Raw genomic sequence first — 27360 nt, 5'->3', positions numbered from 1 at the left:
GTAGATCTTTGGTTATGACCACAAACTAATTCTTTCACTGTTGCACAGTGTCTATCTCATAGCAGTTGACTTTTGTTCTTTTCCCCTCATAAAGTGTTATATAGAAGCTACTATCTTTCTTTGGTATGTCTCTGGGACAGAAAAATATAAGCTGCCACTCTGGCATCCTTCTCCCTATGCTTTGACAGTATCACATTAGTAATGCAGCAAAAGGATATGGCCATCTTCCCTGACTCCTAGTATCTGTATCCCTTAACACAGAATTTCAAGATTATTCACAATTTCTATTCTTGAAAAGTGAAAGCCATATTTATTTCTTTCCCTAGAAATTATCTTTCATGATCCTAGGTGTTTTCCTTAATTTTAATAGGTTGGAATTACATAAGCGAATTCACCTTCCATATAATTTGTTTTTAGTTTACATACTCTATGCTTTCTCGAGATCTAAGTCAATAATGCACCTGTATTATAAATGCACATAGACTCTTCTAAATGTAGTATGAAGGATAGGTTTTAATTTAGGTTTTGATCACCTTTCTTGATGAAACTTGATATTTTATTTAGCTTTGGACATAAATCATATATTGAATCAACAGTTTTATTTTTTTTTTATTTTTTTTTTTTAAACTTTTTTTTTTTTAATTTATTTATGATAGTCAGACACACAGAGAGAGAGGCAGAGACACAGGCAGAGGGAGAAGCAGGCTCCATGCACCGGGAGCCCGACGTGGGATTCGATCCCGGGTCTTCAGGATCGCGCCCTGGGCCAAAGGCAGGCGCCAAACCGCTGCGCCACCCAGGGATTCCCTGAATCAACAGTTTTAGAATTACTGATAAAACTGATTTTACAGATTAGGACTTTTAAATTATTAATTAAGTAACCTTTCTCTTTCTCTCTTTCTCTCTCTCTCTCTTTCTCTTTCGGCCACAGTAGAAATAAGGAGCAAATTTTTCACTTTGATTTTTTTTTCATCTAGCTTTTTTCTAACAGTTTCTGATTCATAACATCAAATAGCTTGTAAAGATTTTTGCCCCATTAATATATGAGTAGTTTTCCTTAGATACATTTCCTGGCATATAAAAATGAAGACCAGTGTTTATATTTGCAAACATAAAATTTCAGTAATTTTATCTTATAAAAATATTTGATTTATTGTATTTTTCTTTTTTTTATTACAAGAAAGTGAGATCAAGTGCCAGATTCTGAATGGAAGTACTGGACGTTTCCCAGTTGCTGTGTCTGTAGCTGATGTTGGACTAGCACGGAATGTAGAGGGTGAAGTATTCTACTTTATTTATCAGAATCGGATCTCACACATCTGGCCTGCTTCTGGAAGCCTGGCAGGTAATAGTTAATTGTTCTAAACAAAGAAAATTGCATACATCTCCATCATTTCATTGTACTGTTTCTAGAACAGAATGGAGGGAGAGGAACCCAAACCTCCCTCATATAGAACAAAGGAGACTTCCCTTTTGGAAGGCAGGGTGATTAAATGGCTAACTAATTCTTTTGTTTCTTGTGAAGCACAAGTCAGGGTGACTGCTTATATTTACATCTTAGGTTATTGAATTAATATCATCAATTATTACATGTTTCTATAACAAGCTCATCAATTATGTCAAGATAAGATTTATTAGTTATTATTCTGCTTACCAGCTGCTCCATTTGTAACCACAGTCTCAATGGAGCTACTTGACCCAGAAAAAGTTCTAGGAACAAATCGGGGAAAGGAAAGCTGATGCAGAAGATGGAAAGAAAATAACACATTTTTCCTGTCCTGCTTCATTTCCTTTGCCTTTGTTTGACCATGCTTAGTTTTGGATTTTTGTTTTGGTCTTGATCTCTTCAGTGTGTTTTCATCTTACTTTATTTTATTTTTGTTGGGATTATTTTGTTGGGATTTTTCTTAGTTCCTTTTACTTAGAAATATTAAAATGTGAAATTTGGGAAGAGTCTTAATTCACTTTCACACCCACAGAATGGTTGAGCATATAGAAAAAGCATAGTTTCTCTTGAGGATGAAGACACTGTAGAAAATAGATAGCAGTTCCTGCTAGTGATACCCCAAAGCAAATGGCGGTTACAAATCTGTTATTTCATTAAATCACTTAGCCCAGTTCCTTGATGGTTCCAGACTTCAGAACTCAGGCTCTGTTATGTGGTGGTGATTATATACATCTCAAGTCTGGTCCTTGGTCTATTTGCCAACCTGTCTCTTGGATGACTAGAACATTATTGAATGATGAGTTAGTTGCTGAAGTTTCCTTTTGTTATTGTTGGTCTATTATTGTTGTTTCTTCATGAAGGTGGTACTCTTTTGACTCTATCTGGATTTGGCTTTAATGAAAATTCAAAGGCATTAGTTGGAAATGAAACCTGCAATGTGATTGAAAGGGATTTGAGTAAGATAACCTGCAGGACACCAAAGGTAAGGCATCTGATTTTAGTTTTTTGTTTTTGTTTTGTTTTGTTTTTTCTGAAAACTTATGAACATCTCTGTAGGTTAAACAAGTGACATTTTTACGTAGGAACTGCAGCATTACAGTGTTGTTCCCTAACGATTATTTCTTCTACATCTTTCTGCTAAGACCCTAATATGAAGCATTATATCCATATACTTATATACACATACCAATTAGAAAGACAGACACATGAACCCATGTTAAACAATGTGATACAAAGGCAAAATACAATATATAGTGAGGAGAGGCTGTCAAAAAGAGTTTCACAGAAAAACTGATGGGCTATCAGAACTTGAGGGATGAATGAGAGTTGACCTGGTAAATCCAAGGATGAAAAAAATTCAGTACTAACAGACAGTCTAAAAAAAATTCAAAGAAGCAAGTCTAGGCATTTTTTGTTTTTAAAAAAGAATATATTTTTTAAATGTGTTATAGTTTCAGTTTGTTGACGATGAATAAACAAGTAAATAAGTAAAGCAAATACAAAAAAATGAAATTCCTCATGGAATACTGCATCTTAGCATGATCTTTGTTCTTTATCTTAAAAAATAGTCTCCTAATTTAAACCAAGGTACTTGTTTGCTTATTATGTGCAAAGGATGCTGAATCCAGTAAGTAACATTTAAAAAAAATTGAGCAGATTCAGTGTGGGTATAATGTAGTTAAAATCTGTAGGAAAAGTAAATTTGAGCATGTGTCGGACCAAATGATGATGAGAATCTGGAGGATATGGTCAATGAAAACTTTGTTTAAATTATTCGTTTAAATGCTGAGTACATATTGAGCAAATAATACATGTTGGAAAAACATTTTTCCTAATTGGGAAGTGTGTAGATACTCTATCAGTAAAAGCACTAAACATTTTTCTTAGGAGTCCAAGTGTTAGTCTTGGATTCTGAAACTAGGTTGCCAAAAGGATATAATAATGTGATTTGTCAGTAAAGAGGAATAAAAAAATTACATTTGAGAGTATTTTAAGAGTAAAATGTCAAAACTTTTAGCATCTTAATGCTTTATCAATTTGAGTCACTTGTCCAGAGTATCTTTACTATATTGCAGAGCCCTTACGAACCCAATAATATGGATGCATTTAAATTGGTCATAAACATCCTCAAAACTGCTATAGCATATGCCTTTATCTAAAAAATTAAAGCATGTAGCTTACATTGGACACTATAGCTTTCTGAATATCTGAAAATTGATTATTGATTCATGACTTTGAAACTAAACATCTTCAGCAGTTTATTTTGAATAATTCTACTTGTTTTTAGCTATCAAATTTCTTCATTTCAATGATTCAATATTTTTTTAATTGTTTCATTTTTTTTCTTATTTCAGAGAATTGAGGGTACAGTTGATATTTCAGTTATTACCAATGGATTTCGAGCCACAGCAAAGGATGCTTATAGTTATAATTGTTTACAGACTCCAGTTATAACTGATTTTAGTCCAAAAGTTCGAACAATACAAGGTAAGAAAAATTTGAGTAAGATCATTTGATATATATAAGGTATATATACAAAAGATACATGTATATGTGTGTATATATAAATGTAAGATATATATAAATCACATAGATAAATGTAAACTATTTTTTTCAAGATTTTATTTATTGATTCATGAGAGACACACAGAGAGAGGCAGAATCATAGGCAGAGGGAGAAGCAGGCTCCCTGCAGGGAGCCCAATGTGGGACTTGACCCTGGGACCATGACCTGAGCAAAAGGCAGGCGCTAAACCACTGAGCCTCCCAGGCGCCCCAAATGTAAACTATTTCTAGAAAGGTTTTTGAAGCATGGTTTCTTCTGCAGTTGTTTCTTAAAGTAAAATCAGCCACAAGGTTTATTTTTTTAAGCATAGATTAGTCTATTTATTATTTCACTTTGAACATGTGTAATGAGAAAAAAATACATTTTTTAGAAAGCACTTTGCCATCTTTTTTCCCTGTGAAACAATTGAATATGAATTTTATCTCTACATGGCAATCAATTCTATCAATTCTTGAATTCTATCAAGAATCAATTCAATTCTATTGAATTCTATCAATTCTTTCACTGACTTTTCTTTTGCCTCTGCAAACATTAGTATTTCCTAAATCCAATAAAAGATAAGAAGCAAGTTGGTTTACTTAATATGTGAATTCGATGCCACATAATAAGTTGAATCTTCTTGTAAAACTTTTATTTTCTTTTAAAATAATAGGAGATGTTAATTTAACAATTAAGGGTTATAACTTTGGAAGTGAAACTGCACAAAATGTGGAGGTATATGTTGGAGGAAAACCCTGCCGGATTTTTCAATGGAACTTCACAAATATTAGATGTCTTTTGCCCAAGTTGTCTCCTGGAAAACATGATATCTATGTAGAAGTCAGAAACTGGGGCTTTGCATCAACAAGGTATAATAATGACCATAAACTTGAGGAGTTGTGGAACACATGGGGCTAATGGTTTGGGTATGAGAAAAGAAATAGTCATTATCTTTATAAAATTTCAGCTGCTTTTTTCACCTGTCTGTACCTCCTTTTACAAAATGTTCTGAGACTATCTCCTACAGAACAATACGTGTTCAGTTTTGAGACCAATTCCATTCAGATTAGGTTGTAAGATTCTTTGTGGAACTACATTTATGTACGTTATCACATAATTTTCATTCATTCTGGAAATACTTATCGACCCATTAGTAAGGGGCAGATACTTGCTCAGTGCTGGGTTTGCTAGGGAGAATAAGAGGGACCTTCCTCCACTGTTAATGCCCACAGTTTTGTTGGGGAGGCAGATTCCAAACAGAAGATTACATCAATAACTTAATTATAAGTGTGAAAAGGGCTATGAGTAAGAAGTAGCAGGTCTTAGGAGCATATACTAGTATGCTAGTCACTAGATACAAGTGACCCTTAAATTGATACATACGTGTTACTTTTCCTGAGGTACAGGAAACCGTTCTCTAAAAGGTGACAATTAAACCAAGAAATGTGTAGGAGCTGCCCATAAAGGAGAGGATGGAGAGAATCATTCTCTAGCTGTTTCCTTTATGTAACTGTTCAGTGTTTTCTTCCCAGAAGCTGTTTGTTAAAATTTTTGTAAAATTTTAGGTCTAGCATAAGGGAAATACTGGTTCAGAATACTCAGAAAAAAAGGAAACTGAAATTTAGGGCTTAAAAAAAATCTTGATGTCAGGATAGGAAGAGAGATTATTGCAGCAGAATCTTGAGGTGAAGGAAGATGAGCAACAGTAAATATGAACTCCAGAACTACATCCCCTCATCGATTCACAGGGCAGAGTTCATAGGAGTTCTAGAAGAACTAGAACTATCAAATTTCTTCATTTCAATGATTCAATATTTGGTTTGTGCTTTGGCATGATGGAGATAATGAGCAGAACTGACAGCATATAAAACTGGATATTTCAGTGACAGTTCAAAAAATATAAATCCAGTTACGCTGAGGAAGTGAAATAAAAGTTAACACAAAGGCTCATTTTATTCATGGTGAGAGCTGGGCTGTAGGAGTCTACTCTATAACAAACCAGAAAAGCACTGCACATTCTGATGACCTCTCAGCAGACACATTGTCTATAACAAAGCAAAAGAAGTTTAAAACACTCTCATTGAAATAGTGGGAAGGAAGATCATGACAAGTTTCCAACATACATAGAATAATAAGTTCAAATTAGTTGCATAAAACTTTTATTTCTTATATAAAATGTATGGAATTTCATTTCTATTCTCTTATAGATAATGCTGCCTTTATGTTTTACTCTATTGAATATATAAAATATTTTAAAGGACATCATATATTTCTTGTGACCTCAGTTCTCATAACCATATCTTTCTCATAATATTTTAAGATACTCCATCTCAAATTATTCTTGCCATGGGATTCTCAGAAACTTAATTTTCTATGTTAGGGAAAAACTATTATTATTTATTATTATTATTATTATTTATTATTATTATTATATAGCACATTATTACATATACTACATATGTTATTATACACACACATGGACCATCCAACCAAATTAGGTCATGATAATTGTTAGATTATCTAGTTTAAACAAGTACTGTCTAATTAAATATTCAACTACTTCCACTTCCTAAATGAATCATATTCTTAAGAGTTTAGCAAAAAAAAAAAAAAAAAAAAGAGTTTAGCAATAGAACCTCATGGAAAGCTTGTTGAAGCATCTATTAATTTTTCTTTTTCAGAGACAAGTTGAGTGCTTCTATACAGTATATTTTGGAAGTGACTGCCATGTTTCCACAGAGAGGCTCTTTATATGGTGGAACTGAAATCACTATAATAGGTTTGGGATTTAGCACGATACCAACTGAAAACACTGTGCTTTTAGGTAAGAATACCCTCACAGAGGGTGTTATCATCTTTTTCACTTGAAAAGATGTGCTTATAGGTGAGTTATTACACAAACACTCTCAATCGTGGAAACTTTAACTTGCTATTAGCATATAAAAGATGATTGGTTAAGGTAGTAAAGAGAAATTGAATAACTGATTTTGATTTCAGTAAGTAAATATTTTATGTTTAATGTGTATAAAAGACTTTAAAAAGTGAAGGTCTCTGTTCTAAAAATAATCAGTACTCAAACAATATAACTATCAGAAAAGTATCAAAGATTCTGCAAAATAGAGTGGAGCTTTTCGAGGGCCTTAACTATTCACTAATTATACTAAATCTCTATATTTTACAAAGAGTATTTGAGAAAATGCGTTTTCCCCCATCTTTTTTGTTTCTAGAGTCCTTCCATTGTGATGTGACTTCATCATCAGAAAATGTCATAAAATGTATTCTTCATTCAACCGGGAGTACATTCAGGATTACCAACACTGGAGAAGATTCAGGTATTGGCCAACATTTACAAATTGTAAATAATGGGAGCACTTCATTCTGAAATTGATTTGATTTTTATTTATTTAATACTTCAAAGTATTCAGACAAAAAAGTATTGCTGTTTCTCTCCATAATTTGTCAATAGTTTGTCTCTAATTTACTGCCTTGACATAGGGAGCAAAATATAGAATGAATCAGTGGTGGACTTGAGTCTATAAGGAGAGACTGCAATTGGCAAGTTGAGGAATTGCTATTAAGTTTTACTGCAGTACAGAACCTCATGAGTTATGATGATTTGTTATTGGCCATGGGGTTTCTAAATAAATATTCAAGTTGAAATTATATAGATTTTTGCATATCTCAATGCCTGAGAAAATTCTTATGTTTAAAGAATTGATCATAACTTTATTTTTTTTAATATTTTATTTATTTGGGCAGCCCAGGTGGCCCGGCGGTTTGGTGCCTGCCTTCGGCCCAGGGCATGGTCCTGGAGACCCAGGATCGAGTCGCACGTCAGGCTCCCTGCATGGAGCTTGCTTCTCTCTTTGCCTGTGTTTCTGCCTCTCTCTCTGTGTGTGTCTCTCATGAATGAATAAATAAAAATTTTTTAAAAAAAAAAAATATTATTTATTTATTCATGAAAGACACAGAGAGAAAGAGGCAGAGACATAGGCAGAAGGAGAAGCAGGCTCTATGCAGGAAGTCTGTTGTAGGACTCGATCCTGGGACACCAGGATCATGCCCTGAGCCAAAGGCAGTTGCTCAACCATCGAGCCATCCAGGCATCCCTGATCATAACTTTAAAAAATATTCCATGTGATATTTCTGAACATCTTATTTATTGACTTTCTGATTTTTTTATTTTTTTTCAAATTATCCCTTGATCATCAGTTTTGGAGGTGTGTAGTTTTTTTTAAGGTTTTATTTATTATAAAGAGAACATGAGCAGGGGGTAGAAGGAGAGAGAAAATATTTTTTTTAACTTTTAAAAAAATATTCACCGATTTATTTATTTATTTGAGAGAGAGAGAAAAAGCGAGCAAGTGCGTGTGCACGCAGAGAGAGAGGGAGAGAAAGACTCCCTGCTCAGCATGTGGGGCTCGATCCCAGGACCCCAGGATTATGACCTGAGCTGAAGGCAGACACTTAACTGACTGAGCTATTCAGGTGTCCTGTGTGGTTTATTTTTTTCCCTTAGCTTCTATTTTCTTTCTTTCCATTATTTCTGTTTATTTTTGTTACATGTTTAAATTATGCACATAAAAATTTTTAAATACAATACTTTCAAAGATAATTGAGAATTTTTACTTTTTTTTCCTTAAATATGCCTCCATTCTTGCTTCCAGTACATGGATCAGGTTATGGCTGGTCACCATCAGTCTTAAATGTATCTGTGGGAGACACAGTGATATGGCATTGGCAAGCACATCCATTTCTTAGGGGAATAGGATATAAGGTTTTCTCTGTATCCAGTCCTGGAAGTGTAATTTATGATGGCAAAGGATTTACAAATGGCAGAGAAAAATCTGCATCAGGTATGTTTCAACTTTGTTGCATTTTTGTGTCACGCTTCTTTTTCCTAGATATAATAAAAATATATTGTTTAGATTTAAGATACTTTTGCATAAATATATGTGAATACACAAATAATTTAGTTGACACTTATTGCTGTAGTAAAAATATTGCAAATTTATAAAAATATTATAAATGAATGTAAGCAAGGTATTTTATATGTCAGAGATGAGTTCTGATTCAGAAACATCTTTATTCATTCTGGAATAATCAGCTGATTAAAAAAAATCTTAAATAAGCAAAGTATAAAGAAAATTGGAGCATTTTAATCATACTGACCAGGTCGCAAGTAAATGAACTTCTGTTGATTGGAATCAGCAAATCATTATTTCTCCTAGAACAATTCAGTGTAAAGCGTGCCTTTTAGACTGTATGTCTTGTTCTATACATATGTAGCAGTTTCAACTTCTCATGAATACAAAGTATTGTTCATTTTTCACTGCATGTTGAATTTTTCTTTAAAATGTGGTAAGTTATGCCAGACTTGACCTGGTTGTCTACAAAAATTAATGCTGGATCTTGTCTTCTGGAATGTATTTCATTATAGAAGATAGTTCTTTTATAACTAGTGAGTCATTTCTTTACTACTTACTGTTGAAATATCACGTGCATGAAAAATAAGAATCCTGTCATCTGCATGTGTGAATGATCACTTGAAATTTCTTTTGGAGGGTGCATTAATTGCTTGTATTTATTATGTACAATCTTATTTTATGGCAGGTTCATTTTCTTACCAATTTACTTCACCTGGAATCCATTATTATAGCAGTGGATATGTTGATGAGGCTCGCTCCATTTTTCTTCAAGGAGTCATTAATGTTTTACCAGCTGAAACCAGGCACATTCCTCTGCACCTGTTTGTAGGTAGCACTGAAGCCACATATGCTCAGGGTAAGAGGGTTAAAGATGGAAACCCAGTTACTCCAGTGACATAGGGTATATGTGACCTTTTTGGAGTAGGAAGCAGATTACCCTCTTTCTGTCTCTGACCAGCCGCATAACCTTGCGTAGATCTGGACAGTTCTGAGTCTGGAATTTATTCTGTAAAATGAGGCCCATGTTAATATTGCCCTGACGTTCTCCCAGAATTCTTCTGTGCCTCAAATGAGATGTAGCATGAAGAAGTGTGCCCCAAGATATATCAAAATGTGAGATGATGTTATTGTTTTGTTGTCCCCATAGGACTTGGCCTTAGACAAATTGAAAAACAATTTTATATTCACTCTTCATTCTTCACTATGCCACCTTTGTCTAGGTCTTTAATTTAACTTTGTACTGCCTGAGTACCTCTTGTAATTAAAATAAAACCAAAAAAAAATTTTAATGGCATATAAACCACCACCATTAAAATAAAGAGTAATTCAGTCTGAAAACAGTTCTTGTTTTAGAATATTATCCATGACTTACAGGCAGTTCTTTTGCCTAAAGGACCTGTGGATTTGCACTTGGGGAGCTCTGTGGCAGGATGCCTAGCAACAGAACCCTTGTGTGGCCCGAACAATACCAGGGTTAAAAATTCATACAGGTTGGTCTTTGAGCTTTCAAGTTGTTTTTCACCATTTATAAACAACATTAGTCCATCTGCTGGAACACAAAATGAATTGATAACAATTACAGGACGTGGCTTCAGTAATCTCACATGTGCTAATAAGGTAAGAATGTAAAGATCTCCTTCTTACTACCATATACTCAATAAAAGGAAAATGTTTCATCCATAACCTCATAATTTAATTTCTAACAGCTTTATTATAATATAATTTATATACTGTAGGATTCATGCATTTAAGGCACATAATTCAATAGCTTTTAGTATATTCACAGAGTTGAATTTTATGATATTCAATCACCACACTTAATTTTTTTTAAAGATTTTATTTATTTAGTCATGACAGACACACAGAGAGAGGCAGAGCTACAGAGAGAGGGAGAAACAGGCTCCCCTCAGGGAACCCAATGTGGGATTCAATCCTGGGACTTGGGATCATGCTGTGAGCCGAAGGCTGATGCTCAACCACTGAGCCACCCAGGTGTCCCACCACCACACTCAATTTTAGAACATTTTATTACCTCAGAAAGGAATTCCTAACCCTTAGACACCCAATTTTCTCAATCCTCCCAGCCCTAATTTACCTCCATCTTTATGGATTTGCCTATTCCGGATCTTTCTCATAAATAGAATAATACATGTGGTCATTTGTGACCAGTTTTATTCACCAAACATAGTATTTTCAAGGTTCATCCACATTTTCCATGTTTATCAGTACTTCACTTCTTTTTATGGCTAAATAATATTCCATTATATAGTATATACATTGTATTCATCCATTTACCAATCATGGGCATTTAGATTGTTTTCAATGTTTTGACTGTTATGAATAATATAGCTATGAAAATTCATGTATGGTTATAATTTAGTTTTAAGATTAATCTGAGAGATGCTTTAGTCAGCCCCCCAAATTAATTTTATGAATAAATAAGTTTGCATGAGATTAAATTTTTAAAATTTAGTTGTTAATAGAAAATTTAAGTTCCCACTAAGTAATATATTGACTTGTTTCCATGTTCATCTTACTTTTAGGTTACAATTGGTAGCTACCCCTGTATTGTAGAAGAAAGTAGTGACAATACCATTAGATGTCATATTGACCCTCAAAACTCAATGAATGTTGGCATCAGGGAAATTGTCACAGTAACTGTCTACAACCTGGGCACTGCTCTCAATACACTGTCTAGTGAATTTGATAGGCGATTTGTGCTTTTGCCAAACATCAACATGGTGTTGCCAAATGCAGGATCAACTACAGGAATGACAAGAGTGACTATAAGAGGCTCTGGATTTGCAGCTTCTCCTGCAGGTGTAGAAGTCTTCATGGGTCATTTTCCCTGTAAAGTTCTATCAGTAAATTATACAGCCATTGAATGTGAAACATCTCCTGCTCCCCAACAGCTTGTGAAAGTGGATCTTCTAATCCATGGTGTGCCTGCCCAGTGTCAGGGAAATTGTAGCTTTTCATACTTAGAAAACATTACTGCTTTTGTAACAAGAGTCTTTCCAAACTTTATCAAAGGACCTGTAGAAGTTCTTATTGAAGGAGAAGGTTTTGGCACTATCTTGGAGGACATTGCTGTGTTCATTGGAAACCAACAGTTCAGAGCTATGGACGTTAATGAAAATAATGTCACTGTTCTTGTGGGTCCTCTCCCAGCTGGACTTCATTCTCTTGGTGTTGTGGTAGGAAGTAAAGGCTTGGCTCTGGGAAACCTTACTGTTAGCAGCCCTGCCATAGCATCTGTCACACCAACCTCTGGCAGCATTGCTGGGGGAACTACTTTGATGATCACAGGAAATGGCTTCGACCCAGGCAACACCACAGTCACTGTTGGGTATGAACCTTGTGAAATTATTTCTGTCAACTCTAGTGAAGTCTACTGCTGTACCCCAGCAGGAACAGCTGGAAGGGTCAGTGTGAAGATCTTTGTTAATGAAGTTGCTTACCCACCTCTGTCATTTACGTATGCCTTGGAAGATACTCCGCTTCTCAGAGAACTTGTTCCAAATACAGGTATTCCAATACCTTCCTTTTCTTGTTTGTCTCGATACAGTATTGCCAGCAATATTTATTAGTGTCTAATTGGAATAATAATGTGTTCTTAGACAATCCACTAAACACAATAAATAAATGGGATTTGAGTTCAGTGTAGTTTCAATTTTGTGATTATTTTTTTACACATTCTTGGGATAGAATTTTTAGTCAAATTCCAACTTCTATTTTGAAACAAAATCCATTAATTTGACCTATATTTCAAGATGAGGAAGAAATAGATGGATATCTATGATTTAAAATTAATAATTAATGTCATTAATGTTGATATGGCATGGGAAACAGCTGTTTAAATTCAGAAGTAGGTTACTAAACATTGAGAGTTTTTCTGTATCTCTTATTTCCATGAAACTACAGTTAATAGTAACTTATTGACTCAAAAGAATTTTTTTGAGGAGATAATTGGCTCATTCAGATGGAAAAAATATTATAAATAAGATTTAGTTGGTGATTTAGCATAACCCATTTTTCTAAGCTAAGAATAGATCCAAGATCTATAAAGAACTTATTTAACTCAACACCAAAGAAACAAACAATCCAATCATGAAATGGGCAAAATACAGAAATCTCACAGAGCAAGACATAGACATGGCCAACACGCACATGAGAAAATGCTCTACTATCTTACATCTAATTATTTACCTATCATAATCTATTTATCAATATATATCAAAAATATTTAAATTAAGAAAAATCATCCTCAAAAGAGTTGTCAATATCGGGAAAGACTAAAAATAAAAAAAAAAAATAGTAAGCCCCTTCCCTAAAATATACTCCAGTCCACCGCCCCTGCTCAAACACTTCCTGATTCTAAATCTCTCTTCTCTTTTTAACCTCATCTCCACTGACCTGAATTATCATTAACAATAGCAATAGAATAACAATGCAGGGGAATAGACCAAAGGGCTGGAAAATAATGAATGGTGAGATAACTTATAGTAAGTAGACTATAGATTGTAACATATGGTATAGCCAAAGTTTGTGTTTTGTTAATATTTATATTAGCTTTAAAATACCAGATATCATCTTGTTTATGGAAGTAATTAGGTTTTTCTTTTTTTTAATATTTTATTTATTTATTTATGAGAAACACAGAGAGAAAGAGAGAGAGGCAGAGACACAGGCAGAAGGGGAAACAGGCTCCATGCAGGGAGCCTGATGTGGGATTCTAACCCAGGTCCCCAGTATTACGCCCTGGGCCGAAGGCAGGAGCTAAACTGCTGAGCCACCCAGGGATCCCCAGGTTTATCTTTAAATGCATGTAAAATTACTAGAATTTAGATATATTGTTTGCTTTTTTTTTTTTTTAAGGTCCACCAGGAACCAAAATTCAAATCATTGGATCTAACTTTGGAATTGATATCTTGGAAATTTCAGTGAAGATAGACAACACTCCATGTAATGTAACCATGGTCAATGATAGTGTATTGCAATGCATCGTTGGAGATCATGCTGGTGGCACTTTTCCTGTTATGATGCATCGTAAGACAAAAGGCTTTGCTGTGTCCACAGTTGTATTTGAGTACCCACTTACTATTCAGAATATTCATCCGAGCCAAGGTAGTCATGAATTTGCAGAAACCTACAAATATTTTTATTGTTTCAGTAAACACTTATTTAGAAAAAAAATTCTTTAAACACTGCTAAAACTTGTAGTTCCTATAACACATTAAAAATATTTTTATGTATCACATAAGCATGTACATCTCTCAGTTAAGCATCTCTAAATATTCACTTATTGCCTATATTTCTCTTTGTTATATAATTAACTTCAAATTTAATCCTACTTAAAATGTCCAGATTATATGTGAAATTTTTTTTATAAAATCATGTTTAGACATCACAGTCTCTAATTATGAATACTTAAGTATTTTTTAATTTGAAAATTATTTTAATGGTTAAACACCTTAAGAAAGTATAACCGATGTGGTCCTAATTAAATAGTAATTTTACATTCATGTTTTGACTAATCTGAAATTCTTTTTGACATCTCTCTTAAATTTTAGTTTCTAGAAGTAGTTTATTTTTTAAAGATTTTATTTATTTATTTATTTGAAAGAGAGAAAGAGAGACAAAGCAAGAGAGGGGGAGAATGAGTGAGGGGAGAGACACAGATAGAAGCAGACTCCCCACTGAGCAGGGAGCCTGATGTGGGCCTCGATCCCAGGACCCCAGGATCATGACCTGGGTCATAGGCAGCTGCTTAATCAACTAGCCATCCAGGTGCCTGCCTAGAAGTAGTTTAAATAAATGATTGGATGGAACATTTATTCAGTAAAAGTTTTAGAATCCTATAATCAAAAGAGATTCTGTTGCATTAATATAGCATAATATAACATAGTATAATATAATATAATAAAGTATAATATAATATGTAACTTCAATTTTAAGAATTGTTTCATTTAGTGTAACTTACTTCCAATTCAGGTTTTAAAATATATACAGAGAGGAGTTTTTTCTTTTCATTAGCTGTTTTTCCCTTTTGTATGTCTTCACTAGGGAGTTTCGGTGGTGGTCAGACCATGACTGTGAGAGGCACTGGGTTTAATCCAGAAACCTCAATTATATTAGTGTGTGGCTCAGAATGCGCAATTGACAGGCTGAAATCTGATTGTACAACACTATTATGTAAAATTCCACACAATGATGGTGAGTAGTCAGAAAAAAAGAATCGCAGTTTTTGAGAAATGATTAATGTTAAAGCAATCAGAGTCTAAATTTCTTCTTCCAGGTTTTTGTTTTGGGGAGCAATTGAATCACCTTGATGACCATCTTGATTTTAAACAATTTCTTTAGAACTTTGTTTCTAGGTTTATATGTCTTTCAAGATTCATAACATTTGGGTTAGGTTGAATTATTTATAATAAATTGTGTTTTTTTAGTTTATCTCCATAAATGGAGCATGCCAAATGGAGAACACATTTTTAATTTCTACTGAACTCTTAGTTTCCATTAAAGATAGGATAGCGTAACGGTTATGAGTACAGACCCTGGTAATGCATTGCCAAAATTCAGACCCAAGCTGTGCCGTTGGATGGGTTTTTTAATTTCTCCAAGCCTCAGTGTTTCCTCCCCTGTATAGTGAGAATAATCATCTTCACTTACTTTATAGGATTTTGTAATGTTTAATAACTTAATGTATATAAAGAGGATGGAATGATATCTGAGACATGATATGTGATTTGCTGCTGTTATTATTACTCTTATTTATTTTCATTTAGTGGTTAAAATCCAGGGCTCTCAGGAGCCCCCAAATCTCATTTTACCACTTACTGTGCAACATCAGCTAAATAACTAAACTCTGTTTCAGTTTGTCCATTTATTAAATGGAGATATTATTAACCCTAATTCTTTAGTTATTGTGAAGTTTAAATATCTGGCATGAGTGGGGAGGGGAAAGAGAGAGAAGCAGATTCGCTGCTGAGCAGGGAGCCAGATGTGGGACTTGGGTTGGGGCTCGATCCCAGGACCCTGGGATCATGACTTGAGCCGAAGGAAGATGCTTAACCAACTGAGCCACCCAGGTGCCCCTCTTTTCTGGCTTCTTGAAGAATATTGAAGAAAATATAATATTTTTATGAATCAGCTTATTTATACTTTCAACATCAGTTTATGTGCTGATTTTTTTTTTTTAAAAAAAATGCAACAGTGCTGCCAAGATTTGTCAAGGCTTTTGGGTTGTCTTAAGGCCAGCTCTGCTTCTTCTTTGTACTTTTGTGTTGGGTGTCTGTGATATTTCTGTCTCTTACCTTGCTTCCAGCTGTCACCAGCATGCATGCCTTAGCAGTTCCTCCTTTCCTGCTCTGATTCGCAATGTTGTATCCTATAGGCTGGAACCCTACACAGGGAGGTTTGCAAAATTGTCTACAGTATGAGGCTCCAAGGAAGGATCTAAGGGTTTTTTTTCCCCTTTGATAATGTGCATGAACTTTGTGATGTTTTTGGCTATTGCTAGAGATCCTTATTACTTGACATATAGCCTGTGTATATTGGAAGTGATTTCAGGAAAAGGAAGATGTTATTGAAAGTATTTGGGGGTTTTGGAAATGAATAAAGGCCTGATGGCCCAACTATTCTCAATTCAGTCCTTTTCTCCTAGGCAGAGGACCTGAGCAAACGTGTGAAGTGAGTGTGGTCAATGGGAAGGATTTGTCACATTCCACGACTCCTTATACATATACTATGTCACTGACACCACTCATCTCCGAAATATATCCGAAGAGAGGCAGTACAGCAGGGGGCACCAGACTTACAATCACGGGATCAGGCTTCAGGTACTGTCTTCACATACACATACATCAGCAAATAGATGCAAGCTCACGCCATTACTCCTGCCTTCTCATATGCAAGACCGGTGCTCAAATATAGTCATGTAATGTGTACCCATCTGCTCAGAAGTCATGCGTGAGGCACATCATAGTACTAATAGCTAACATTTATCTAGTACTTCATGTTAGGCACTTCCTACCCCATGGAAACTTCCTGCCTTACCCTCTTAGATATTTTTATCCCATTTTATGGTTAGGAGACTGAAATTAGAGAGGTTAAATAATTTGCCCCAAATCCTAGTCAGATCCTAAGAATAAATCACATCTTGTTATGCTTCCCTCACCATCTCATCACCAACCATGATCTGCTTCACTGGGTCAATGAAACATGTCTTCATACATCATATCCATTCATTATAGCTGGCCAGATTCCTTCTTCCTAAACATATTCATTATTTGGCTCAAATTTATGTACTGCACTGTCATCATTCTTCAAGTGGATAAGGCTGACTTCAAAACCTCAGCTCATCTAAATCATAAAAGACCATTTTAATTCCTCAAGTACATAATTTCTCAAGACCTTGGACTTGCATTTTAACGTGGATATTAAATTCTAAAGTCTTTGCATGTGGTGAAAATATCACATAAACAAAGGGATCCCTGAAAGTCTCTTAAAAAATTAGCTGTACTAAACAGCTAGTCACTAAGACTAACAAAGAATCTCTCAATAAATTGAACCCAGACAGTTTTCTTCCAACACTGGAAGGCCTGCTAATTTGTACAGTTTTATTTCCTGGCTGCTTAATCCCTTTGTTTACTTTTTTCTCAACAAATATTTTGAAGTTTTACTACTGAACAAAGTGTCAATCTGCACTTTGATGGATCAGAGAGTAAGATCATTATTTTTGCAATAATGCATATCAGTTATAGGGTTTGACAGTGGGAACTAGAAATTTGAGAAAAAACAACGGTATTTCTTCCCTTTTTTCTGTACAGTGAAAATGTGCAAGATGTTCTCATCACCATAGCTGAAGCCAAATGTGATGTTGAGTATTCCAACAAGACGTATATCATCTGTATGACAAGTGCCCATAGCCCTTCAGGGTGGGCTCCAGTGCATGTCAACATCAGAAGCCTTGGCAAGGCCAAACTGGTAAAAGTGCCATTGAATGTGGTAATCATAGCAACAAAAAATAGGGAAAAAAATAAAAAATAGAAAGGCATTATGGGATATGAAGTAATTGGTAATGGACTTTTTACTTTGTTAATGTCTCCGAAAAATAACTGAGATGTAACCATACTAAATTTAAAGTTAACATATTTTTGTTGCTTATTACTAATATTTTATGATTTCAAGTTTTTATTTAATCTGGATTCCAAGATAATTGGTAATTAATTTTTTACTTTATTATTATTGTGAAATAAACCAATAGGCAGCTATAACATAAAGTAGATTATACTTTACTATTAATGGAAATGTTTACTGGTTTAGATTTCTTCTTTTTTGAGAAATTGAATGAAGAATTCTGATAACTCTCAATTTAAAAGTCTTTCCTGTTTTATTACAGGATGATCCTGACTTCCTGTATGTTGATGCTTGGTCCTCCAACTTCTCATGGGGAGGAAAATCTCCCCCAGAGGAAGGGTCTTTAGTTGTTATTACAAAAGGACAGACAGTTTTGCTGGATCAAAATACACCTATTCTGAAAATGTTGCTTATTCAGGGTAAATTTCTGAAAGTCTGCTTATTAGATTCTATCTATGGTATATTTTTGTGAAGTAAATTTAATTAAAACTCATGATTATGAACATCCATAGTGGTATGATGTTTTTAATGCAAGGTGGAGTACTGTGTTCTTTAAATGGAGCATTAGAATCTGATGTGGTATGCAGATATTTAGTGTATCATAACCAAAATCTTTTAATGAAATAGGATAGAACATATCAGAATGTTTTGCATTCTTATGGGTAAGCATCATTTAAAGTTATATGTTGTTTTAGGAAACTTTTGTTTTAATAATGTATGTATGAGTATGCACATATGCTTATGCACTTGTGGTGGATCACAACAGTGAAAGGAATATCACATTTAGAAAAAAACTGGCATAGTGGGTACCAGGGGTTATAAAATTATAGAGATTTGCTAAATTGTATACTAAATGACTCCCCGGCTCCCATTGGCTGCCAGTTGTGATTCTCACCTTTGCCTTTGAGCCTGCTTTCATTGTAGTTGGGGTTCTCTCTGCTTCTTGATGTTCTGTTATTACTATAGAAGACTAACTAAGTAGAACTGTTACAATTGCATGTTAGAGATAGATTGGCAAGAGTAAAATGCTTTGGGCTTTCATGTATAAACCTTGTCATAATGGTTTTAGCTGCTCAAAGACCTTTATATTTTGTTTTGGTTTTAACTTCTGTGATAATAGCAGTGTTTCATTTATTTGAAGTTATTAACTATTGGACCTTTGGATAAGTAGAATTTTACTATTCACACATTTACATCAGTCTCATAAAAATATATCTTAGCACATTCTTTAATAATGCCAATCAGGCCATAGGTGTTACTAGTGGAAATTAGGGGATAAAAGTTCAGAGGTGATGTCAGCAGTATTTTTTTAATATTTTATTTAAATTCAGTTTGCCAACATATAGTACAACACCCGGTGCTCATTCTATCAGGTGCCCTCCTTAGTGCCTTCCTTGTGCCCAGTTACCTCATCTCCCCACTCTCCTCCCCTTCTGCAATCCTGTGTTTCACAGAGTTAGGAGTTTCTCATGGTTTGTTGGTAATGTCAGCATTATAATGATTTCTATAAAAAAATACTTTTCTTTAATTTTAATTGTTTTGGTTCTTGATTTATATTTTGAGGCTTTGTGTTTATGGAAGTTTAATTCATTTTAGGGGCACTCTTTAAACGCACTGAAACTAACAATGATCAAAACAATCTGCCTAGGGACTTCATTTTCTATCAACTCCTGGGACTTCTCTGAAGTTTTTATATATATATTTTTTAAGTTTTTATATTTTATGTTGCCTAATAGCTGAAGTTAAGTGAAATGCATAATGATAGCAGATTTAATTTTAATTAATTTCTAATTTAATTAATTTTAATAAATTTTTAAGTCCAATTAAATAAATAGCATTGAATAATAAGTTTCCTTGTGTTGTATTTCAAAATTGTGTGGTTCATAGGTGGAACTCTAATATTTGATGAAGCTGATATTGAACTGCAGGCAGAAAATATTCTAATTACAGACGGAGGCATTCTTCAGGTATGTAAGAGAACCTAATATATAATCATCACTAAACTCTATTTCTTTATAAAATATTATGTGTAAAATGGATAGTTAATTATAACAAACTCTCATAGGTTTATCTTTACACAGGTCTCTATTATTGGTCTAAAATCCTTTTTCTGGGGGAAACGTTTTCCAGAGTATTCTTGTGCTTTTAATGGAAAGATAGTAGTGTATTATAATAGAGCAGAATTTTAAATAGAACAGAAAAAAAATAATTCGGAGAGATGGCTAAAGTCATTCAGTATTCTTTCCAAAGATCTGACATAGTATACTTGGCTGACTAGAAAATTAAAGGTTTATCTTTCATAAGAAAGGAACTGAGGAATGAACAATTAGTTTCTCAAAGGAAAGGATGACTTCTGCGGGGTTAGAGTTGTGGATATTGAGTTTTAACTTTTTGAATGATGCTTGTGAAATCACTTGCAGATTGGGACAGAAGCATCCCCCTTTCAACACAGGGCAGTCATTACTTTGCATGGACACCTGCGATCTCCTGAGCTCCCAGTATATGGCGCCAAAACTCTGGCTGTCCGAGAGGGAATCCTGGATCTGCATGGTAGGGCAGCCAAAAGGGTTCAGGGAATTAATTGGCCTAGGAGATACTAGCCAGAGATAATTCTCCTAATAATTCTTTCTAAATGAAAACTTGCCAGATTCCTCCTGTCTTTATGTATCCCCTCTTTATCCAAAGCCTGTCAGTCCCTCATACTACCAAGACTCGCAACCAAGGTTACTTCTAGCAAAAAACCTGGGTCTTCTCTACACTCTTCTGCTTATTCCTTTCCATTTGTTCCCATAACACCTTTTGCGTATTTTTGCGCTTACCACTGTACATAGTGATTGTTTACTGCATTCATTTATCTGTATAAAAAGGCATTAAGTCTGGAAGCAGAGGACTATAACTTCTTATATTTGTATTTTAAAATAGGCTCTTTCTAAAATATACATTTATAGTTATAGTTTTACATAACTATATTCTGGAAATTTATCAGCATATAAAAATGATTATGGTCATGTTTGAAGTATCAGTGTTACTTATTTAAAGGAAGCATGGTGTGAGTCCTTTTTATATTAAAACCTTCTATATTGCAATAATCTGTTTCTTTTATAAATTTAGAACGTATAAACATTCCTATTATGATGATAACTGTCATCCTGCATTGTGCTAAATAAATATCCTAATATAATTTTCAGCAATTTACACATTTCATTTGTCTCTAGATTATCAATTTAAGTGATTTCTATCAACAATGGCAAAGATCATAGGCTTCTACCCGTTTTAACAATAGTATCACACCATGTTTATATTGTGTTCCTATAAAGAAGATTGTTTTAAGTAGAGTGTATCAGGCAGATGTTTTTTAGTTTTCTAGACCTACACATGTTATCATAAACCTGTTAGTTTTATAAAGCAAGTATTCTAAATATTTCTTTTTCTTTTTTGAGAAAGGTATAAAATCTAACATCTAATGAACCTTCCCCAAATTTATTCAATCCAGGCAAATATTTAAAATGCATAAAACTCTCACTATGCAAGAAAATGAATCTTTAGAAATACTTAGTTTATATGTTGGCTCCAGGTCTGCCTGTTTCTGTGATCTGGACTCATCTGGCTCATACTGCAAAGGCAGGGGAAAGAACTTTGATTTTACAAGAAGCAGTAACTTGGAAACCAGGAGATAAGATTGTAATTGCAAGCACAGGTCACAGGTATGATGTCTTCTGTGTATGATAATTTTAATTTAGAACAGAGATTTTTTTTTTAAACTATGTAAAAGAGGGATGATTCAGAAGGTCCACAACTATTTGATCAAAATTTGAAAGCTCTAATAAAGAAATATGAACAGCCAAGTATGTATTTGCCAAATGTTAACACTGGGTTGAACACCAGTGTGTTTTCACTGATTAATTTGCAATAAGGAAAAGTAATTTGAGTTTATAGAATGTATACTAATGAAATACTTTAGTTGCTTTTCACAGTTAGATTCTCATGTAAGATTTTGCTTGAAAAAAGCATTGTCAAAAGTCATTTAGAAACCTCTGACTTAGAGCTTAGCTAAATACATTAATGAATGCAAAAAATGTAAATGAACTGCTTTATTTGGGGTTGCCAAAGAACATGGTTGAAAGCAGCCAGCAAACTCTTTCATATCTTACAGTCTTGGCAGTGGTTCCCATGGAGCAGGATTGTTAGTAATGATTGGATCAAAGAGAAGAATTATTTTAGAATGAGTGATGATTAATATGACCTTTTATATGTCTGACATTTTACAATTGAAACAGTTTATGACCTTTAATTTGTGCTTAATCATATGTATTAACAAACAAGAAATAAAAGGAGCAAAAGTAATATAGCTACACCAAGAATATTGGTAGGGAAAGGGAGCAAGAAGAGCTTTATTTTTTTTTTTGCTTTATTGTTCAAATTATGGGTAATAGCAAAATTGGATATGGTTATGCATATCAGGTAACAAATAGTAATTTATGATAAGAAACAGCTAAATTATGTTAAGGTCATGACTCAATTTAGAATTAAAATTCAAGATGGCATTTTGAGTTTGCCATTTTCCAAGTTAAAAATAGACTTGTAGATGTTAGAAAGAATTAAATATATACTTGGATTTATAAGTGCCCTTTTATTTCTGCCTTTGAAAGAAATTTTAATTACATAATGGCAAAATAAAAAGCAGCAAAATGACAGGGCTTAGTAATAAAATAGGAAGTTCTCATTTATAGCTCTTCTGTATGAAATTAAAGGCTAAGTTTGTAATTTAGCTGAGCAATATTTAGTTTTAAGAAACCAAAATTAAGAAATTTCCCACCAAGTTTAATCTACTGTTCACTATTTCATTTGTAAGTTGTATTTGAGAATTTGTAAAGCAAGTGGTTGAGAATACTGCTTCTAAAATTAGTCAGCCTGGGTCCACCTCTCAACAATATCACTTACGAGTGCTGTAGCTATAAGGTTTCGTCTCTTTGTGCTTCAGTAAAACTGGAATGCTATTAGTGTCTATTTCAGAATTACTGTAAGAATTAGATGAGTTAGTATGCATAAGTACTTAGAGTGGAACTGGCTGAAAGTAAATACTGTATAAGTGTTAGATATTTAAAAAATAGATATTACAAAGGAATCAAAAGTGTATTTAGGTGTACAGAACATAAAAAAATACTTTGCAGAACCTTCTCTAAAGAAATCTCTGTATCATCCAAATCCAAGAGAATTTGGGAGAGACGAGCCTTTTCCATATCACCTGTGGGATCTTGTACTATTGATATGCCCTCAATTCCCCCTGGCTTCCTTTCCCTACAGTTCCTTTCCTGGGTCTTTTTGGGGTTGTGGATTTCTGCATCCACTCACTATCATGAAAAACAACTTTATTCTCCTGTTTTCTAGACACTTGCATTTTATCTTTTAATTTTTTAATTTTTTAAAAAGAGATTATTTTTTACAGAGAGAGAGAGAGAGAGCTGAGGGTGGGGAGGGGCAAAGGGAGAGGGAGAGAGAGTCACAGGCAAACTCTGTGCTAAGTGTGAAGCCTGATTTGGGGTTCAGTCTCACAACCTTGAGATCACAACCTGAGCCAAAATCAAGAGTCAGACACTTAAATGACTGTACCACCCAGGTGCCCCCATCTGTCTTTTAAAAAAAATTATTAAATTGCCTAAATATTATACTCATTTTTTTCATTGGATTTTTGTTAACCATTTTTTCCCCTTAAACCCTTGCAGTCTAATTTTGATCTTCCCAAAACCTCCCAGTGACTTTCTTACTACCAGCGTCCTTCGTTTCCTGCACATCACCAAGTCCTTTGGGTTCTGCCCTTGTAATGTCTCTTCCATTGTCTTTCCGTGCTCTCAGTTTAATTTAGACACCTGGAATTTAGACATCAGCTCCCTATCTGGACTACATTCCTCTATTTTCTCCCCCTCACGAATTCATTCTGCATTAATTTGTTGAATCAATCAAACACTGTTCCTGAGTTGTGACAGGTACTGTACGAAGTGCTCAGCATACAAATGACTTAATCTCTAGGTGCCTTACCTGGAGGAGCAGCCAGGTAGCGGAAAGGACACAGGATGGCAATAGCCGACTTGATGGGACCGCAGTGTGGGAACAGGGCGCACTGACAGGGTGTCAGACAGAATGTGCTGGGAATCCAGAAGAAAGGCTAGGAAAAGTTGACAGGGGTAGCTTTTTACCTGACAATGTGACATAGTCATTTGAATTGGTATTTAAAGAGGGAAAATAGATTTGTTAAGAGACAGAGTCAAAAGGGAATGTCAGGAAGACACAGAAATAACTCCCCTAAGCTTACCTCTGTTGACTGCACCAACCATACTTTAGTAGATAATATACCAGCAGGCACTGACACATGTCTCCTGAAAGTCAGGGGCACTTTCTACTTGGCATCCCTAGCTCTGTGCCTAGAAGACAGGTGGGACATTCAGCAAATATTTGCTGAATGACAAAATACATGAGTATGGTAGAATTGACAAGCCCTTTGGCTATGGCTGGACTGGATTTGGAGGTGTATTGACGAAGTGGTAGAAATAAGACCTCCTAAATTTCACCTTGGTCATTTCTTTTCCTGACTCAGGAACCTCCAACGGCCTCCCTCTGAATGGGTTTCTCAATCTGAGTGCTGCTGGCACTTTGGACCTGATAAGCCTTTCTGTGTGGGGCTGTCCTGTGTATTATAGGATGTTTAGAAATATCCTTAGTTGCACCCCACAAGATGCCAGTAGCACCCTCTTATTTGTGACCACCAAAAATGTATCCAGGCATTGCCAAATGTTTCATGGGGGTTATAATCATCCTCATTTGAGAAACATTGAGTGTGATCTTCAAAGTTATAAATGAATAGTTCTTTAAAAAAAAAAGATTTATTTATTTTTTTATTTATGATAGACACAGAGAGAGAGAGAGAGAGAGAGGCAGAGACACAGGAGGAGGGAGAAGCAGGCTCCATACCAGGAGCCCGACGTGGGACTCGATCCTGGGACTCCAGGATCGCACCCTGGGCCAAAGGCAGGTGCTAAACCACTCAGCCACCCAGGGATCCCCATGAATAGTTCTTTTAAATACCTTATAGGAATTAGTACCATTCTCTGAACAACTGTAGCATGTGGAGAATATTTATTCGAAATGCGTTTGTAAAATTTATTCAGTTACCCTAAGAGTTAAAGACAATCTTCAAATTCCTCTTTGGAATATTGTGTGACATTAAAAAATTTCCTATTTTACAGATGAAGTGTTCAGAGACCATAAGACAAATGCATCAAAATAAGATTATGTTGATTTATATTAACTTTGAAAGTTTTTTTTTTGTTAAATTTTTTACAGACACAGTCAACAAGAGAATGAAAAGAGGACTATTGCATCTGTATCTGCTGATGGCACAAACATATTGCTAACTAATCCACTGAATTACACACACTTAGGAACCACTGTCACGCTCCCTGATGGAACCTTGTTTGAAGCAAGAGCAGAAGTTGGAATTCTTACAAGAAATATTTTAATAAGAGGATCTGATCATGTGGAGTGGAGTAACAAAATACCAGCATGTCCTGATGGATTTGACACTGGTAATTTCAGCAGCCAGAGTGTGTCAACTTAAATTGTTTCCAGACATTGTAAAAGTGTGTTCTGCGGGAGCAAAATCACCCCCAGTGAAAATTGCCAGGCTAGGTTATGCTCTAGTTATAAATAAGCCCTAAATGGCAGGGATTTAAAATGAGAAAGATTTATTTCTCATTCATGCTGCATGTGTCCAATATGCTCATTGTAACGATTCTAGGATGTAGGCTGATGGAGGCTTCACTTCAGCATAGGCCTCTATGATCTCTTGGACAGAAGTAATGTCATGGCTGGTGAGTCAAGCAACAGGAGTTAATTACTTTGGTCCTGAAGTGACATGTGTCTCTTCCACTCAGGTGTCATTACACAGAACTGATTCCATGGCTATGCTTAACTTTCCACAGTTCTTATATGTGTGCCTATGTGTGTGTGTGCATGTGCGTATGTAGATAGGTAGGTAGGTAGTAGGTAGATAGATAATTTTATGTAATAACTAATATCATTACAATCAGATATGAAGTTAAATACTAACAAAAGCTTAAATATAGCCTTTCCTTCAATGGGATATATGAGACAAAGCTCTCTGGATTCAGTGTCTAACAATTTACGTTCTGATTCCAGTTCATGAAACCTAACTAAGAATATTTCCTGTTCCACCCAGTTATTATAGTTTTAAGACTTAAGTGACAAAATGTATATTCCAGTGCTACACAAATATAAGATTGCATTATGGTAATCCCCAAATCGTGGGGCAAAGCTTCAGAGATTATAAGACAAAATGTCCTCGTCAGCATTCATTCAACCATTAAAATATGTATATAGTTGTATCTTTGAAAAATTCTAAAAAAAAAAAAAGGAAAAAAAGAAAAATTCTGTAATAAGTACTTTAGGGAATGCAAAGGTGAACGAGACAAGGTACTTAACTTTCTTACTATCTAGAGAAGGAAATGATGTGAATGCAAATAATTATATCCCAGGATGAGGTTAAAATTATATATGACTAAAAAGATACAATTAGGTATGGATGAAAATCTTAATATAATTAAAAGATTTTGCCATAGTTTTTCTTTATGATGTCTTAAAAAATATTTTTAAAGGTGAATTTACGACACAGACATGCTTCCAAGGAAAGTTTGGAGAAGAAACAGGAAGTGACCAGTTTGGAGGCTGCATTATGTTTCATGCTCCCATACCTAGTGCTAACATGGTAATTGGAAGAATAGAATATGTAGAGGTAAGAGGCATCATTGTTAACTCACAATGGTTTGTCGAAGGTTATGCATACAATAAAAAAGCGCTGAACTCCTGCTGTTTGTTGTATGGTGCTTATAATCTAGTAGAGGAGACAGATGAGGAAACAGGCAAATTTGATACACCCAGTAATTCACCCATTTAATCAAGCCAAAATTTTGTTTCTCAGTTTTTCTCACACCTCACATCAAATTCATCAGCAAGCTCTAACCACGCTACCCACAAGATACAATGACCTGCATCCACTGTCTCCACCACTGCCACCCAATCCCTCACCCAAGTCACTGTCCCCTCTAACCTAGATGACTATGATTTTCTCCTAACTGATCATCCTGCATCCACTCTTTTTCCAAGAGAATCTCCACACCAAAGCCAAATAAAAACTTTAAATTATGAATCAGATCTTGCTGCACTCTGTTGAATGGCTTCATATTACACCTAAAACAAAAAGCCCAAGTCCTTTCCATAGGACCCAC

The 27360-nt window shown here is 34.8% G+C and overlaps 1 protein-coding gene across 2 annotated transcripts in view; it reads left to right on the top strand.

Annotated features, from left to right (window-relative positions):
* PKHD1L1 (PKHD1 like 1) overlaps positions 1–27360 on the top strand; it is a 152470-nt gene that overhangs the window by 55778 nt on the left and 69332 nt on the right. The window contains exons 29-49 of one of the 2 annotated variants that reach the window (XM_041769613.1): positions 1181–1345; positions 2308–2429; positions 3802–3934; positions 4666–4861; positions 6674–6816; positions 7220–7324; positions 8660–8848; positions 9606–9776; positions 10314–10410; positions 10516–10537; positions 11464–12448; positions 13799–14047; positions 14987–15136; positions 16587–16761; positions 17752–17908; positions 18324–18480; positions 19949–20028; positions 20482–20611; positions 21636–21765; positions 25400–25641; positions 26731–26867. In XM_041769613.1, coding sequence (XP_041625547.1) covers positions 1181–1345; positions 2308–2429; positions 3802–3934; positions 4666–4861; positions 6674–6816; positions 7220–7324; positions 8660–8848; positions 9606–9776; positions 10314–10410; positions 10516–10537; positions 11464–12448; positions 13799–14047; positions 14987–15136; positions 16587–16761; positions 17752–17908; positions 18324–18480; positions 19949–20028; positions 20482–20611; positions 21636–21765; positions 25400–25641; positions 26731–26867 — 3935 coding nt within the window. Of the gene's footprint in view, positions 1–1180; positions 1346–2307; positions 2430–3801; positions 3935–4665; positions 4862–6673; positions 6817–7219; positions 7325–8659; positions 8849–9605; positions 9777–10313; positions 10538–11463; positions 12449–13798; positions 14048–14986; positions 15137–16586; positions 16762–17751; positions 17909–18323; positions 18481–19948; positions 20029–20481; positions 20612–21635; positions 21766–25399; positions 25642–26730; positions 26868–27360 lie in introns of both variants that reach the window. The other variant, XM_041769612.1, reaches the window with a different exon arrangement.

The sequence above is a fragment of the Vulpes lagopus genome, chromosome 9, assembly GCF_018345385.1.
Source record: "Vulpes lagopus strain Blue_001 chromosome 9, ASM1834538v1, whole genome shotgun sequence".
Classification (NCBI taxonomy): Eukaryota; Metazoa; Chordata; class Mammalia; order Carnivora; family Canidae; genus Vulpes; species Vulpes lagopus.
Note: the sequence above shows the minus strand (reverse complement) of the source record. Positions and strands in the feature narration are given on the sequence as shown.